Genomic DNA, 17,845 nt, shown 5'->3' with positions numbered 1-17,845 from the left:
GATTTTTGTAAACAAACGAAAAAAAGAACACTATTCGACTTTGTCGTCCCAACCTTTATTGCAGCACTCAAACAAAACATTTACAGTTGTTTACAGATTTGTGTCACCCAAAACTCCCTATATTTTCAATGCCTCAATAACTTAAAATGAGTTAGCCTATACAGCAGGATTTCATGTAAACCTCTGAATAGAAAGCCTTGAGTAAACATCTGTTTGTATGTGGATTTCAATTTAAAAAAATACCCCCTATACAAATGGTGTTATTGCTGGTCGTGAGGTGTCTGTCCCTTAGAGCACAACCCATACTAAAGCTGCTATACCCAACCTTTCACATATGGCTTTGAGAAGTTAACACTTTTGTAGAATTAATTCAATTTGACTTTAAAGAGTCAAATTCTAAATAAAATAATTCCTTAAAAATCCTAAACAAGAAATTAATACCACTTTAAAAATTCACATTGACTTCAAAAGTGTTAGGGGTCAAAAACACCCTCTAGTTTTGTAGAAAGAAGAAAACCCTAAAAACTACATTGCAGCCATATGTTATGAAACCATCGAAGAGATTTGCAGCATTTCCTAAAGTCTAGCACAAAAACAACATCTATTCTGGCAGGCCCCATAAAACCACAGTGTAACACACAACATTACAATGAAAAAAAAAAGAAAACAATCCACAGTGAAACACTTCAGGAGCCAGAATTGGGTTTCCTTTAAAAGATCAAACCTGTTTTCAGTTTCTTAACCGTTTACTCTGCATCAAGGGTGAAAGCTACATTGTTGTGATAAAAAACATGACAACATTAATAGTAAATAAAAACATTTGTCTTTCTGTGATATTAATGTGACAAAATACCAGTCATCTTCCTTTCTGAATGTAGTACAACAAAACCGTATTGTTTCTATATTGTATTCTTACAGATGTGCCTGCAACAGTTGAAAGGGCCAAAATAAATGCACTGGGAATTCAATCCATAGGCAGTGCATTACATTTGACAAATTAATTAGCACATACAGACTTGTGATGTCTCACAAAAAGCACTAGGAAAAATCTTTAACCTGCAACAAAAATAAAACATTTTGTAAAGTAGGTTACTCCATATTTATGTGGGCATCCTTCACCAGTTATTACATTAGATGACAATCCCATTAAACAACACTGTTTCTCATACGCACACTGCACAGCAGCTGGAGTGTCTGCCTGAAATAGAGCTTGTCAAATCATGAGCCTATGAAACAAGACTTACTGAAAAAGGCATGAGTATAAATAAAAAATTGATGGGGAGCAGACATGTGCTTCTGAATTTAAAAATGTGAAATCTAAATATGAAGAAATGCAAAAACAAGTTCTCCACTCTGAGCTCTTAGCAAAACAGTTACAGTATTGAGTAAAATATCAACAGAGGTACTTAAATGTTGACCATACACTGAAAAACACATAGGAAAACACCATGAATACATACTAGTGAGAAAAATGGCTCAAATGATTGCTTCGCATAAAGTTAAACAAGATTTTTTTAAATTGACACAAACATGCACATGCACGCCCATTCATACAAAGTTCACATAGCAATTATCTTGGTTAACCTGCCAGCATAAACTTGTCCTTGATATGCAACATTGGAAATGTAGACTCAATACATATTGGTAGTACAAAACCTAAGGGTAAAAAGAGCAAAAGATCAGTGCAGCTTTGCATAGTACCTTCACATAAAAGCAATTAGATTTAACGAAAGAGAGACAATGATGATTGTGAAGATATCTGAGCTACAAAGCAACATGAAGGTGTTTGTACATACATAGGAAACCAAACTATCATCCATGATCATTAAGAAATGGCTACTTCACATCTATGTTAGAGGATAGGGAAAAAGCTTGGTCTGTAATTACAAAATAGGGATTAGAAAAGGGGGGAGGGGGGGGGGGGGGTCAAACCACCAAACAAATGTTGACAAAATACAAATAAATGTGTACTTGTACACAAGAGACTACATTATCAATTAACAAAAAGGCTTGTTTTAAAAAAGAAAAAGTCCAGGAAAATGAAAGGGTAATATAGTAGCATTCTCTTTTTTTACTCCATGGTGGGAATCGGCAGCTGCACACTTCCAGTGGAATGCCATGTGGTGCTGGTCCTCTCCGCATCTTACACACTGCCTAATGTTTTATGTTTCTGTAAAACATGAAATGATTGACATTAAATACACTTAACCAGCTGATGTTTTTAGTTGAAGCAGACACTGTATTAGGCAGAGACAGTCCATTTGTACATATGTGAACTGGAGAAAACACCTTTTTGATAGAACAGATTATGAATAAATTAAATAGAATTGTTAAATACATAAATGCCAGAGTTATAGAAATTGTCCTTAATCAGATAACATTTTCACCCATTATGAAAAGGAATATAAATGGCAAAACTGTATTACCTGTGGCCTCTAATTCAAGTTGTTCTTCTGTTTGGTTAATATCTTCTGTTAATAAAGAAGCAAGGAAATATAATTGTGTTAGACATTAAGCATAGAATGTATGATCTAAAAATGTCTGTACAGATTTTCCACATTAGAAAGTCTTCCAATTCTTTATATATTTTTTATAAACATTAAATTACCAACCTGCAAAGTCTTCCTCAGTCTGCTCTTCCTCAGAAGCTGCATCCTCTGTAACAAGACAGGCACATTTCACAACAAAGCAAACAAAGAACTGCTCATCTGTTCAGTGTAAATTCTATAAATTTGTCCACTTCCTCTTTTGTCTCCGATTGTGCAGTATCTGATGTTAACAGATGTTTGCATCCACATGATTGTACAATTTTAATAAGACATTTTGTGTATTATTGCTGCATAATCGCCACCAGAGTGAACTTGCAAAAACAAGAAACTTACCCTCTTCTTCTTCCATATTCTCTTCCTCAAGCTTGGTTTCCTCCATTATGGAGTCTTCTACTTCCTCATCTTCCTGAACGGTCTCATCTGTTTCCTCAAGTTCCTCTTCTGTTCCAGTCTCTTCTACAGAGACAGACTCCTCAACTGTCTCTTCAGGTGTTTCTACTTCTTCCACTTGCTCTTCTATTTCAGGTTCCTCCACTTGTTCAGGTTCTTCCACGGCTGCTTCTACTGGTTCAAGCTCCTCCACAGCTTCTTCTACTGGTTCAAGCTCCTCCACAGCTTCTTCTACTGGTTCAAGCTCCTCAACAGCTTCTTCTACTGGCTCAAGCTCCTCAACAGCTTCTTCTACTGGCTCAAGCTCCTCCACAGCTTTTTCTACTGGCTCCAGCTCCTCCACAGCTTCTTCTACTGGCTCAAGCTCCTCCACAGCTTTTTCTACTGGCTCAAGCTCCTCAACAGCTTCTTCTACTGGCTCCAGCTCCTCCACAGCTTCTTCTACTGGCTCAAGCTCGTCCGCAGATTCTTTTACCTGTACAAGCTCCTCAACAGGTTCTTCTACCGGTACAAGCTCCTCAACAGGTTCTTCTACTGGTGCACTCTCTTCTACTACTTCTATTGCCTCTTCCACTGGTGCATCACCTTCCTCCAACATTTCCTCAATTGCTTCTTCCACCGGTGCAACCTCTTCAACTACCTCCTCCTCCTCCTCTGGAGTATCTTCGTCTACCACTTCTATTGTCTCTTCAACTGATGAATCTTCTTCCACTGGAGCAGCTTCCTCAACTGGTATGACCTCTTCCTCTGTTGCAAGCTCTTCCATTGCCTCCTCAAAAGCCTCTTCCTCAGCTGAAACAGTGTCTGTATCCTCTGGCTCTTCCTCCACAACTTCAGGTTCTTCCTCAGGAACTTCTTGCTCTTCTTCAACCTCTGGTTCCTCCTCAGCTACTTCCTCTTCTGCAGCAATGGGCTCTTCGTCTACTGTCAGAGGTTCTTCCTCAGCAACTGGCTCCTCCTCCACAGTTTCTGGTTCTGCAAGGGAAAATAAGGTAACTATTTATTTTACACTGTCCGTGTTACACATGTAGTTACTGTAGCAATAACTATAAATTATACATAATTACATGCAACTAACTCTAAACCAAACCCTACCCTATAGTACGTCCATGTAGCTAAGTATTATTACTCAGTACTAAATGTATAATTACACTGTAACACAGAAAACCTTAAAATAAAGTGTAACCAAAAATAATTACAATAAAATCTAATATACTATACTCCTATTGTGCCAATATATTTCATACATTATCCAATTCAGAGGTTAGGTACATTTATGCCAAGATATTTTTTTAGTAAACACTACATGGCATGCATACACCTATAAATCACAATACTTGTGAGTCAAAAAATAGCAACAATTACAGACTGTAACTTCAAAAGGACATCCTAAAAACTGTACCTGGTGGCGGCTGAGCTGCTTCTTCAACTTTAACAGCTTGGATCTCTTCCTCCACAATAGAGTCTGGAGCTAATTCGGGAAAACAATTTTTTTACAGTTTAGCTTGTTTTTTTATTCATTTTTATTTATTATTAGGTGCTTGTGCAATAATGCTTTACTAAGATTTAAACTAGATCAATCATGCATGTCTGCTATTCATAACAGGTCAATGTGATTATGCTCATGTCATGTTACACAAGAGCTTTTTGTGGTATGTGGCAAGACTAGTTTATAACTGGTGGGTATTTCAGATACAAGTGTTCATAGGTGACCATCAAAATAATGTCTATATAGTACACAAGTGGTGCATATCCATAATAGTACACAGTCCTTGTGTACACAGAGGTAATGTTTAATCCATACGCAAGATAAAGTTAATTCCCCTGCAGTCAAACAAGTGTTTTCTTTCATAAACTTTTAATTATATATTTATTATATATACTCTTTTTAAAAAAACTGAATAATTTCATGGGCAGGCAATCATTACATTTCATCTTGTAATAATAGCAGTAACTTGCATATTTTCATTGCAATTTTCATCACAATGTCTATTAGGATTATAAAATCCCACATCTAATTTTAGATATTTCTAAGATATTTTTATGATCTATGCATCAATAAATTCTCACTGCACCCTTATTTACTGCTTAAAACTCTTGTGTGTGATTCTACTTTACCTTCTTCCACAGGTTTAGCAGAGGCTGCCTTAACCGGTTCACTGTTCTCAATGGTGGGCTTATCTTTCAGTCCTGAGGATTTTACATGTGGATGTGCATACATGAGGTAAGTGTAAAATATAAATCACATAAAACAAGCATATGACTCTAATCTACGAAGTGCATTAAATAACCTTTACATGCCATTTGGTTTACTTTTGCACTAGAGATTTGAGTTTTACAGGTATGTATTTAACTTTTACAGACACAAAAGGTGTGTGTTTGAGATTTAAAAAACAGACAAAAAGGGAAACAGAGGAGAGGAAAAAGGAATATTTATAGAAATGTTTATAGATAGTAAGGGACAGACAAGCATTCTTGTGGAGAAAAAAAGGCCCATTTCAATACTGTGCAACTGTTTGTTCTTATATCAAATCAACACTGAAAAGAAAACTCGAAACACCGAAAAAGCAAATCAGGATACTCATATTTTTTATTGATATCACAATTTTCTCTCTTAGTTAAGTAATGCAACTCATTTTATTTATTATAAATGGACAAAATCAGAAAAACACCAATGTTGAAATCTCACACTAGCTAGTATTTCGTAATAATAAACCAAAAATCCTACCCTCAAACAAAAACATTAAGGGAAATAAAAGAAATTCCACCTGACAATCAGCATATAGCACCTTGTTCTGATTCTGCTTCTACTTCTACTAATCTCAATGTTATGATTAACATCACTGATCATAGAGACAAAAGGTCTTGCCTTCGGCCTATAAGGGGTGGTCTCTGAAAACTGCTCATAACAGACTGAGATCAAGTTCAGCCAGATGTTAACACAATGTACACAAAAGACAACATGTTCTGACATTTAATGCCTTACAGTTTCTTTTTAGCTGCAGCCTTCTTGGATTCTTTGCCTTTTGCATCTTTCTCAACCTTTTTAACGTCATAATCAACGGATTTCTCATGGGTTTTCTTTTCAACTTCTGGCTTTTCTTTCACCTCATCTTTTTCCACCTTAGTCTTCTTTGCTTCTTCACTTTCTGCCAGTTTCTCTCTTTCCTCCTTCTCCTTTCTAATTCTTTGCATGGCCTTTTCAACATCCTCTTTCTCTATTCTCTCCCCTTCCTCTTTCAGTCGAGCCTCAGCCCTCTCCCAAGCTTTGGCTTCGGATTCCTCTCTGATGCGGTTCAAGGTCCTCTCTTCCTCCTCTTTGGCTAGGATGTTCCTCACTTCTGCCAGTGCCAATTTAGCTATTTTCCTGGCTTCCACTCTTTCATGGATGATGGTGAGTTGCTGTTTCAGAGCTTCCCTTAGCTTCAAACCAACATCTTTGGCATGGGAAAGCTCTGGGGAGAAACTTTGTTTGATGACGTAATCACTGTAACTGAATTTCTAACACTACGCACGCCAAAACGCAATTAGTTGGAAAGATGCAAATCATTTCACATCAGAACTCCATTAGTATGTTAGAATATCCTCTACACTCAACCGATTTAACTAAAAGGCCTCTCAATTGTCCAACACAATATTCAAAGACAGGCCATTTAGGCCAAAGTAGTTCTGCTGTAATTGATATTTTTAAATGAATTATTTTGATTGCAAGTTTCAAGAACTGCATGTTTTTCAATAAATGGTTGTTTATGGAAAACAAAAATCATTAAATTTTTATCAAGTTATATTTTAAATATATAAATAAAAGCAAACCTAATTTACATAATTTAAGTCATCCAGTGGCCCCTTGGAAGTTTGCTTCCCAGATGAGAACCACTGCTCTACACATTACGCTAGAAGATGATGTAGTTAGGATACGTTTATGACAAGTCCACAGTTCCTTAATATTACTTGCAAATAGCCTGGAAAATGTCATTGTTCATGCAGGCTCATAAATGTCAAACACTTTTTGTGAGCAGCACTTATTGTTAAACACTCCTTGGTTAAACAGAAAAATAATATATAGCTTAAAAAATTGGATGTGAGCTCAGTCATGCATACAAACAAGTCGATCAAGTAAACTTAGAAAATCCCAAACCACACAAGAGACTTGTCTGCTGCATGCACAGATCAAGTGAGCAAAATACCTCCTTTTCTCCTGGAAACATCTTTAGAATTTTCATCTAGTGCAAATGAGACAGTGCAAATTTAAGTCAGTGACTGCTACTACAACTCGTACATTTTTGTGTTACAAAACACTGCATGATGACTTATGTAATGGTTGGGGATGCATACTTTTAAATATTGCTGAGAGAAAAGAAAATCTTTGTAAATAGTATGCTTATGCTATTGAGACAAACACCTTACAATGTGCATCACCCAAGTGAAATCTGCAAGTAGTGGCTATTTGTACAACATTTGAGAATACACAATCTTATTAACAAATAAAAAGCCAAACAAAGGAAAAATATGGCAACAATGGCAAAATAATTAAACCGAAGGATCTGAATTGCTGATTTCCGAAAATAAATACTAAAACTGTACTTGAAATGTTTGAAGGTATAATTACTTAAGTGGGAATGAAGGAAATAGTACTAATTGTATCCCTAAATCTAAACCTAATTCTACACACTTAATTCTCCTAGGATACACTTCCAGACACAAAAACAGCCGTTTTGTAAATAAATCCTGATATGTACGCCGTAAATGTACTTTTTGTGCAAGTACTATTTAAGTTATTGACACTCATAGCCCTCTCAATTCCAACCTAGTAATACAGAAGCCGTACATAAACACTGTATTAATTATCAGGCACACTATTTCAGCAGGTGCTTTAGATTGGCAGGTAGGAACTGATTGTTGACGGTTACAGTACTCTGGGGTTCAGGTGACGTCTCCTACACAAGGACCTTGAACTAGTTCTTGTCTAGAGCAACTGATGAGATTAATTAATTAATGTTCAATGAACTTCAATCTCTTTTTTAGATAAGTAATAAGTCTGTACAGACCAGTGGTTCCCAAACTAGGGTGCCTCTGAGTTTTAAAAGGGGGGCGTGGCAAGGCTAAGGAATAGTGTATAGTCAGAAAATTGTTATGCAAAAGAAATCTCTTCAGGTTGAAGAAATTATTTGCTTATTTTGAAACTACTTGCCATAAGTAAATTGAACACAAAACATTAATTTGACATTTTATCATCTCAAGATGACACAGTACCCGCTTGAGCAGTTGTTATCATGGAATAACAGACCGCTATATGGCATGATTAAAGAGTCAGAATTGAGTATTGCAGAGAGCCATGTAAAAATATAAATTAATGATGCATGGTTCTGCACTAAGCATGGACAAGTTTGTGAATTGACTGCTAGTTCAAGGTAAACAAAGCAGACAATGAGTAGATTTCAAACATCAACTACCAAAACACATCTACACCAGACGCGAGCATCACAACATGAAAAAATCAGTTAGAACCTATTATAATCAGTGATGCCATCTACACTGGATGCAGCACGACGTGACAAATTCCCGACTATAAACTGATGCTCCGCTCCATTTCTGATGTACTCCAAGCACTTGTGCAACTTCAGACACAAAGGACAACTAGATTTGTAATGTTCAATTTGTTGTGTAGTCCAGTGTAGACAGCCTCAAGACAAGAAAGTATGACAAGGCATATCTCGTCCTGGATTCGCCAATACAAGGACGGGTAACGAAGAGAGACCAAGTGTGTTGCGTGCCTCAAAATGTTCGCTTCTGACAGTATGAAGCCGAACAAGTTAAGACGCCACTTGTAGACTTCACATCATGAATAAAGAGAAGCCCGTTGAAGTTGAGAAGTCTGAGAGTGTCTTTATGTAGGTGCAGGTAGGTGTACAGTATGTAGATGGGGCTTGAAAATATTTTGCTCTACAAAAGGGGGGCCCGGCAGAAAAAGTTTGGGAAACACTGGTATAGGCAATAGTAAAAGTTTCTTGCCTGAATTTAAAGGGTTAGTTCACCCAAAAATGATAATTCTGTCAGTAATTACTCACCCTCATGTTGTTCCAACCCCGTAAGACTTTCGTTCATCTTCGGGACACAAATTAAGATATTTTTGATGAAATCTGAGAGCTGGCTCACATAGGCTTCTATGTAATCGATATCTGCCATCCCAGAAAGTTAGTAAAGACATCGTTAAAATAGTCCAAGTGACTACAGTGGCTCAACCTTAAGTTTATCAAGCGACAAGAATACTTTTTGTGTGCAAAAAAAACAAAAATAACGACTTTATTCAACTATTAATTTTCTTCTATGTGGGCCTCTGAGTGAGTTAACGTAGTGTAACAGCGCAGCGCTTCTGTGTTGTACATCAGAACGTAGGCTCACTATTTGCAGATGCTCAGACTTCATCAAAAATATCTTAATTTGTGTTCTGAAGATGAACGAAAGACTTACGGGATTGGAACAACAAGAGGGTGAGTAACCCTGTAGTTTTGGGTGAACTAACCCTGTAATTGAGGTAATACTGCAAGAGGGGTGAGATATATATACACATACTTTATATCCAAGCCTATCAATATTCTCTACAGCTTTGATAAAGGAGAGCAAAGGCAACTCGCATAAGAATAAAGAAAAAACAATGTAACAACTTGACAATGTTATGTAAAATTGCCTATTTTGTAGTACCAAAAAGGTTAAAGGAAATACAGTTGCTGAGGATGCAAATCATCCCAAAATGCAATTAAGTAATTTAAAACGGCTCGAAATAAACCATTCAATGCCAAAAAAAGAAAAACGATAATCAGATTATAAAACAAGAATGTGTCAAATGTACAGTGTTAAATTGCAAGACTCAAATAGAAATGCATACTATTGTTCATGATATAAGGGAACTGAGGCATGCAGCAAAGGTGATATGTTCATCTTTCAGCAATAAGGTCATATGCAAAAGGTAAGTAGTATATTAGTAGTTAAAAATAGCAGTTGCAAAAGAGCTGCAACAAAGCATAAACTACACAAGTTCAATATTTACAAAGGTGTTAGTGTTCATAATGACATCATCTTCTCAAGAGTTCACAGGTTCCAAAGTGACTGTTGGCAATCTTCCCAACAAAATATTTCTTCAAGTGTTAGGAACAGAATCAAGCCGTCAAGGGAGTAAGTCCTCGTCTAATAAAGTGCTTCTGTCACAATCGCAGTAGAAAACACAACTATTGGTTTTGAAGGCCTAAAATAACGCATGTCTTTTGGCCCTGAACCCCTTCAGTCTGTGACGCGCCAGCAACATCTTCCGCTGCTGCCTCGGTTTCTTCATCCTCTAGCGTTTCAAAAGGACTCATAACGTCATAAAGGAAGGTGAAGAAACCTTGAAACCAATCAGTGCCCTCTTCTGCTAAAATATCGAGGACTTCCTCAAGTGAGTCTGAGTTTTCTTTGCTGCCATCTTTGGTCAGCCCTACGCAAATGGGAAAATAAGGAAAAAAGAGAAAGAGAGGGAAAGAAAGAACAGTGGGAGAGCAAGAAAACAGAGAGAGGGTGGAGGTGGTTTGGTTTGCAAGGTTTAGTAGATAAGGATTCAGTGCTATAAAAAAGTGGGTAAAGATGCTATTAAAAAAAGCATATGAGGTAAAGGAGAAAAGGAACATGCATGCATGGGAAGTACCAATGAGGCAGTTTTTAATGAATGTAGGGCTCAGTTACTTGTGAAATCAGTTAAACTACCTGCAAAATGAGAAAATAATTCTTAATTTTCTCTCCTTATGATATGATGTAGCCGTTAAAACAAAATATTGGCAAGCTGGTCTAATTCTCAAACTCATGCAATAAGGCAATAACCTCATCATCATGTGGTTTGAAAAAAATGATTACAACAAAAGCATGAAAAAGTACCATGCACGTGAATTAGTCCCATTTAATTTGTCATTGCACAAAAGTGAACCAAAGTCAGTCATGCAAAACAATCGGGTAAGAATCTCATTGAAATCAGTGCACTTACCTAGCAGTACTTTAGCGTCTTCCACATCAAAGTCCCCATCACCATCAGCATCATAGGACACAAGTTTACCTAGTAAAGTGAATCTGATTTAGTCATTTGGCAAGCATTGCGAGTAATCCACTGTGCCATATATATAAAATATATATTTATTTATTTATTTATTTTTAACATTAAGGATATTTCTTAGTATCCCAAAAGAGTGTTCTACACATTCTACAAAAATAATTGTGTAGAAATGGAAATGCTTTATTACAACTTTCCTTGGCAAGTCATTCCATTAACATTAGCATTTATTATATACATTCAAAGTTAAAACATACATATTGTTCAAAACCCCCCAAAAGTTAACAATATTGCATGTTTATAGACATACATTTATATATTATATGTATTCAAGTATGAAAAATGACACTAAAAATTAAATGACCCTTTCACTCCCCTACATTGAAATTGAAGATGATAGATTATGTCAAAGAAATGAGGTTTATGGTGGTGATTATCACTGGTTCAGATGTCATACCTTGTAATACCTCTGAAAGATTATAGCGAAAGTCCTTTGCTTTGGCTGCATGCAAATTAAGGCCAGATACAAAAAACATTAACGTAATAAGAGGATTTTTAATACTACAATCAATACACAAAGTCTGAAAAAAAAAGAGAAACCAGACTCACCAATTACACCTTGATAGTCAACAAGGTCAAAATACACCACAGCTACAGAGGTCCATACACCCAGGAGGGCCAAAACCATGAACCAGGTGAAGAACGAGGTTCCTCCTCCAACCTCTGCCTTCTTCCCATTCTTATGCGCCAGCTGCGGCTTGGCCTCTGAAGAAAAAAGAAAAAGAAAAAAAAGGGCAGATTATACACAATGTCAAGATGAAATAAATAAAAAGAAAAGTACCAACTGATTCATTAAACAAATTCAATGCAGCACAGCAAAACCCTCTACACGTATGAATGAGGAATACATGCTCAAAACTGAACCATGCCTTTAAAAGCAAGATTAGTCCTTTAGTATTACTGCACGCATAAGCATTTTCACTCAATGCCACTAGTTGATACAATATGCATGTAACATTAGCTTTGAAGCTGAAAATCTATTGTAGACCAATCAATTCTTTCTATATTTAAATGCATGTAGAAGATTCAAGGGATATCAGATTCAGGTGAAAGACTCCCTAAAAGATGTTTAAATATTCCATTTGAAATCTATGGTAATCACAAGGTGACAAAAGTCTAAAAGAGTGCAGTTATTCTGAGGTCTGTTGACACTCCTCATGGAACCAGGGTATAAATACATCTGCATTCAGAGCTCTAGTGGGAAGAATGAACAGGTGTTTTGTCCGCTACGTTCTGCTAGGTCAAACCACACATGTTCACATACACTACAAACATTAGTAACAGACATACAGAGAGAAATAACAACGCTACAGTGTTACAACAAAGAAATTCTCTTTTTACATGTTGTACAAGGTATCATATATATACGAACTTCACAAGAAAATGTTATAACAAAACATTTGAAAGCACTCCTGCAATGTCCACACACACACACACAAAAAAACCACAACATCAAATTTGTACTGCTCATATATACACAAAATACAAATTTGACAAAAAATTAAGTATTATGAAAAAATATTTTTTCAAATATTAAGGCTTCCTCTCACACCCCTGTGATTCATTAAATGTCATCTCTTGTCATAAAAGCTTATTCCAAAAACATAAAAATACTAATACCGGTTTCTTCGTTCACCACCTTGACCTCTGCATTCGGCTCCCCCATCCCTCCAGGCAAAGTGGGGAAGAAGAGAGCGTCCTCACCCAAATCCTACCCCGGACCCCTGTACAACAACAGGTCTTCTGCCTTTTTGTTCCTGGTGAATTGAGCCGGAACTTGATATGGAACTCGACCAGCAAATGGATTATTTTTAGAACAGTCCGCTTGAAAGCCAGAACATCTCAAGCACTCATAGGAAAGGGTAGAGGCAAATCCCTCTCCATCCTGCTGTTCTTAGTCACATATGAAAGCTGAAATGGCTGATTGGTCACCCAAATCACTATACTTAACAAAAGAGCAGTGCAGAATGGAGGATAAAATGCTTGGTCACATACATGCATTTTATCAACATGCAAATCAAACTTTGGAAGGCTTTTTCAAGCCTCCAGGCAGAGGAGCATGTAAATCTGAGGCCAACTGAGTGACTATTTATCTTCCATACAAGGACCGGTCTCCCGAGTTTCTTGATGAAATAATAAACATGTTAGCGGTGGCTTCTGCTTGGATTTGTCAAAAACAAACCAGCCATATGTTAGCACAATTTCTCTAAAAGAAAAAGTGTCTCAAAAGAAAAAGAAGGTTTCAAATACACTTCTTGTAAAAAAGGTTGCATTTATTTAAACAAAAACTGTAAAACGGTAATATTGTCAATTATTACAACAACTTAAAATATTTTTTCCATGTTAATATATTTTAAAATGTAATTTATTCATTTTACTTCAGTGTCACGTGATCCTTCAAAAATCATTCTAATATGCTGATTTGCTGCTCAAGAAACATTTATTATTATTATTATTATATTTTTGTGCAAAACAGTTCATTTTCTTAGGATTCTTTACGGAACAGAAAGTTCCAAAAGAAAATCTTAATGACCCCAAACATTTTGAACAGCAGTGCACTTTTCATGTGCATTTAATGCAAATCAAAACCCCAAAACTTAAGTGAAAACTGCATTAAGAGTATTTGAATCTTTCAGATAGATCAAAGTTGCATGCAATGTTTGGACACGCCCCTAAGACAAACACGCTCGGTTCAACTCATCACAAATCTACAGGTAGTCAAACGGCTGCCATTGTGTCCTAATCAACATCTTCCCCTCCCCCATTTAAACCTGCTATGTAAAACAGTGCTTCAAATACTTTTTTTTTTAACTCATGCACTGTTTTTGCCGTATCTGTACAAAATGTTCATTGTCCAGCTTACATAATACTGTAGTGGAATGTGCGCCTTGAAATACCTTCTCTTCTTCATTTGTACCTACACACCCTACTGCTTAAAGCAAGAGTTTGTGTCTGGTCACAGGAACAAACACTGGACATTAACCCCTTATGTGATCTTATCAGCAACATACACCCCCGATTGGAATCTTGAATGACCAGCAAACCTCCCCTTCTTTAGAATAATAGACCATACTGGTTTGAAAGTCCAGTGGGTTGTCCTGATGTCACAACAGGAGTTAAATATGTCAGATTATTCAAGACATTAAATTATTAGAATATTTTGTATGCTTTTATAAAGTGTTAAATATTATTGTCATTCGTAAGAATATCAGGACTGAACGGTGTTACTTGTTAAATTACACACAAGTGTGTTATCAAACTTTGCATGAAACTTGAACATTGTGAGATAAACACTGCATTTAACAAAAGCAAATAAAACATTTACTGCACAAACCATGTATGACAGAATTGTATTAGATTCAATGCCCTTGAAAAACAACATGCAAGGTTATTTGAACAGAACTTTGGAATAAATAAAGAAATGCTTGAGAGAAAAAATTAAGTGCAAGCACATCATGGTGGACTGTCATTTCTTTACCATTTCTTTGGAGGTCCGCAAGTTATTCTGTGGTGCTGAAAAGATCCCTGAAAGGAATGATTTCGACATTTGATAAAAGAGGGCATTGCACCACTTTACGAACAGCTAAGTTCACTTTGATGAATTTGCTTTGCAATCTAACTTTGTTATAAATTCAGCATTTAAATGGGTGCTGGCCGGCTCAAGACTTAGACTAGATAAATATCATTATAGGAAAAGCTTACCATAATGGATAAAAACCCAATCTATTTTACAGATTTCATATAAGAATAGGCATTCTTATGGCACATAAGCAATTGAGGCTCTAGTGGCACCTCAATGACACCAATATTTTAAATAAAAGACATGTTTTGAGAGAGACAGTGAGAGAGACAGTGAGAGAGAGAGAGAGAGAGAGAGAGAGAGTTTCAGGATGGCAATTTGGCAAAATGATGATCTGCTTTATTAGCTTTAAATATAGAGATACCATCATTATAAAACAGGTTGTAACAAGAGATGGCCACAGGATGCATTAAGCTTTTCCATGAACAAGACTGCCTTTACCAAGAACAGTAGCTAATAAACAAAAGGAATGTGCACAGTGGCCCAAAAAAAACAGGATAATGCACACAATACCAAATAGCCTAATGCAAAAAATATTTGCTCATAAAATGTAATATAACTGAAAATGTGCATGACTGAGAACCATTCTACAGTATAACTGCATGCATTGGAGTTCTATCTATTATCAAGTTTTTGAGGTAACATTTTACACAGCTTTTCGTTCAAATTAACCTTTTTTACAGTGTAAAGTCAATCTATGTGGCGAAATCTATACACGCGTGTCTAAACTGAATGGGTTCATGTACCTTCAAAAGTCCAATAGTGAACAAATCTACCACTCTTACATAACCACGCAGTTACTAAAGTCAATAATAGTAGCTAGATAGCTAACCCAACACCCGGAGAGTGGGGTCCTGCAATGTGGCAGACTTTCTTTTCACAGGGTCTGTGGTGACATGGGACCCTAGAGGCCACGTGTAACCCCTCCCACGCTCTCCCAATATTGACACGTGAGCATTTAAGAGTTCGCACTGGGGCAACTCTGACTCCAACGATGAGCAAATATTTATATGAAAATATAGGTCATTTGCTGCTGTTGGAATTAGCAAAATATTATAATAAACTAGGCCTTTTGGGTCTCGTGCAAATGACACCAAAAAGCATGCAGAAGTTCTGCAACCACTTCCTCCCATTTTCCAAGTGCACAGACATGATCGGGGTGGGAGATTTAATACACGCCACTCCGACTGAAAAGTTCTTACTCGCTGCGACGATTAATGAACTATTTGCGATTACAGTGTAACACAACTAATGTAGTTTATATTGCACAACTGTAGTCGACACAATGCACTGTATATATTCTTATTTTTTGACCTGTTGTATCTTTTTGTTGTGTCTCTTTGTGGCTGATAATCCATAACCAGTGCATTTAAAATTACATAAACAAAATCAATGTTGCCGCCTGATTAACTATCAGGCCTTCGCAGAAATGCACATATTTTCGACGGAAGAAAATGTAAACATACATACCTTTTTTAACGGTTCCTTTTGGATTTCTCTTAGCCATTGCAAGTGGTAGTTCTTCGACGTTTCTTACTCTGTACAAAACGAATTGACTGTAATTCCAGTCTCAGTTCTGGTACTGATGCCCTGCAAAATCAAATCCCTATGCCTTCAGACACTGAGGCCCAGCGTAACCCGTCCCCTTTTTGAGCGACTGAGCGTTCGACCAATGTTGTTCAGACAAAGCCGCTGTGGGCGGGGAAAATAAAAATGTAATCCAATCGCCGAACAGTGGTCGGTGACTTATTCAATCGTGTGGATACCTGCGGGATACGACCGCCCAGTTCTTCCTGTTTTTTTTCTACCAGCACTGGAACGTGGCAAGATGGAAGGTTGCACTTATCGCGAGATCCAATCCATGTTATACTGCTGTGAATGCAAAACAATTCACAACATTACAACAGTTCGAATCGATGCGTGTAACGGTCGAATGAATTCGTCGTGTGATGTATGACCTAGCACTTGAATAGGTTGTTATTTGCAAAATGACTGCAGTCTGGACTCTAGAAAATGAGTTCTGTTTAGCCTCCAATTTACTTGAAACTTAGCCTGTAGGAAGAAGCACACGCTGAAGGAAACAAAGTTTAGTTTCTCAATTATACGAGCATTTTGTATTAAACTAACCTAATTAAACCGGATTTGTCCTTATAGTAGCCTATTATATAGTGAGGGGGTGAAATTAACAACGTAAACTTTGTTCTTTTTTGCTTGGTACAAATTGTCCCATTGTTGCGCCCCACCCCCCTTTTGCTTATGTCCACCTCATCCACAAATGTTGTAGCACTATAGTGTGTAACTTTACTCACATGAAGTTAAAACTTGTTGAAACTATAATTCGGTTATACACTCTGTTGTTGCATTCACATAGGAGAATCTTAAACAATAATGTTTATTTTCTGATTACTTGGGGTTTGGACATGTTTTGATCGAAACAGGAATCTGTTTAATAGTAGCGTAATACAAAGAATGAAGTACCATTTACTTTTCAAATGTAATGATTGTAAAGATAAAATTCAGCTGAAACCCACAACCAGATATTATTGTAAAATTGGGACAGTTACCCTAGGAAAGTGGATTTATCTTTAAAGAATCACATACAATTAAAGAAAAAAAAGAAAAAATACACACACACACACACATATATATATATATATATATATATATATATATATATATATATATACACACACACACACACACATATTTGCATTAAATCGTTTGTCAAAAGCTTTTGTCAAGACACGTGCTTGTTTGGCAGATCTGAGTAATTCTAACCTCTCAGACAATGCTGCCATACTACATGCATGTCAAACATAGTAACTGTAAGATAAGAACGAAGGATTAACTTTGACTTAATTAAATCAATGTAAATTCAAAATCTATTTCGCTCCTTTCAAACAACCATTACCACTTAAGTGATAAAACACTTGAAGATTAATCTGTCCCAAATGCATGATTTCTAAACCAAAAAAGACAAGAACAGTCTAATATGGAAATTAGAGGCAGGATTAAATGTGGCAAGTGTGCGAGATTGTAACTTTAGTAATAGATTTAGTCAATGCTCCAACATAAAATATAAATATACTACAATACTCTTGCTGTGTGCATGAGATGTTCTGAGATACATGATAGGATAAAAGAGGTATGGGAACCATTTGGGCCTTTCCCACCATTTGGCATGTGTGAGAA

General features: G+C 36.5%; 1 protein-coding gene across 3 annotated transcripts; it reads right to left on the bottom strand.

The window, feature by feature from the left end:
- Positions 1-33: 33 nt before the first annotated feature.
- asph (aspartate beta-hydroxylase) lies at positions 34-16,299 on the bottom strand. 3 transcript variants are annotated; one of them, XM_082172858.1, is made up of 10 exons: positions 16,124-16,299; positions 11,623-11,778; positions 11,471-11,515; positions 10,951-11,019; positions 5,058-5,129; positions 4,342-4,410; positions 2,883-3,914; positions 2,613-2,657; positions 2,427-2,471; positions 34-2,170 (listed from the first exon to the last, which is right to left on the bottom strand). In XM_082172858.1, exons 1-10 carry the CDS (start codon positions 16,158-16,160, stop codon positions 2,163-2,165), a joined length of 1,578 nt encoding a protein of 525 aa, XP_082028984.1. In that variant the 5' UTR covers positions 16,161-16,299; the 3' UTR covers positions 34-2,162. The 3 variants fall into 3 exon arrangements, with proteins under 3 accessions (XP_082028984.1, XP_082028983.1, XP_082028985.1); XM_082172857.1 differs by lacking the exon at positions 16,124-16,299 and adding an exon at positions 12,694-13,122; XM_082172859.1 differs by lacking the exons at positions 11,471-11,515; positions 16,124-16,299 and adding an exon at positions 12,694-13,109.
- Positions 16,300-17,845: the final 1,546 nt, after the last annotated feature.

Source organism: Leuciscus leuciscus (assembly GCF_965113295.1).
Source record: "Leuciscus leuciscus genome assembly, chromosome: 6".
NCBI lineage: Eukaryota > Metazoa > Chordata > Actinopteri > Cypriniformes > Leuciscidae > Leuciscus > Leuciscus leuciscus.
The sequence above is the reverse complement of the archived record's forward strand: the minus strand, read 5'-3'. Positions and strand labels throughout refer to the sequence as shown.

Excerpts from the sequence above, each read along its gene's own strand:
- asph (XM_082172857.1), bottom strand. The coding sequence starts at position 12,739 with ATGGGGGAGCCGAATGCAGAGGTCAAGGTGGTGAACGAAGAAACCG. Across the intron at positions 3,915-4,341 it reads AGCAGCTCAGCCGCCACCAG|AACCAGAAACTGTGGAGGAG; the intron begins GTACAGTTTTTA and ends TTTCCCTTGCAG. Across the intron at positions 2,472-2,612 it reads GACTGAGGAAGACTTTGCAG|AAGATATTAACCAAACAGAA; the intron begins GTTGGTAATTTA and ends CTTTATTAACAG.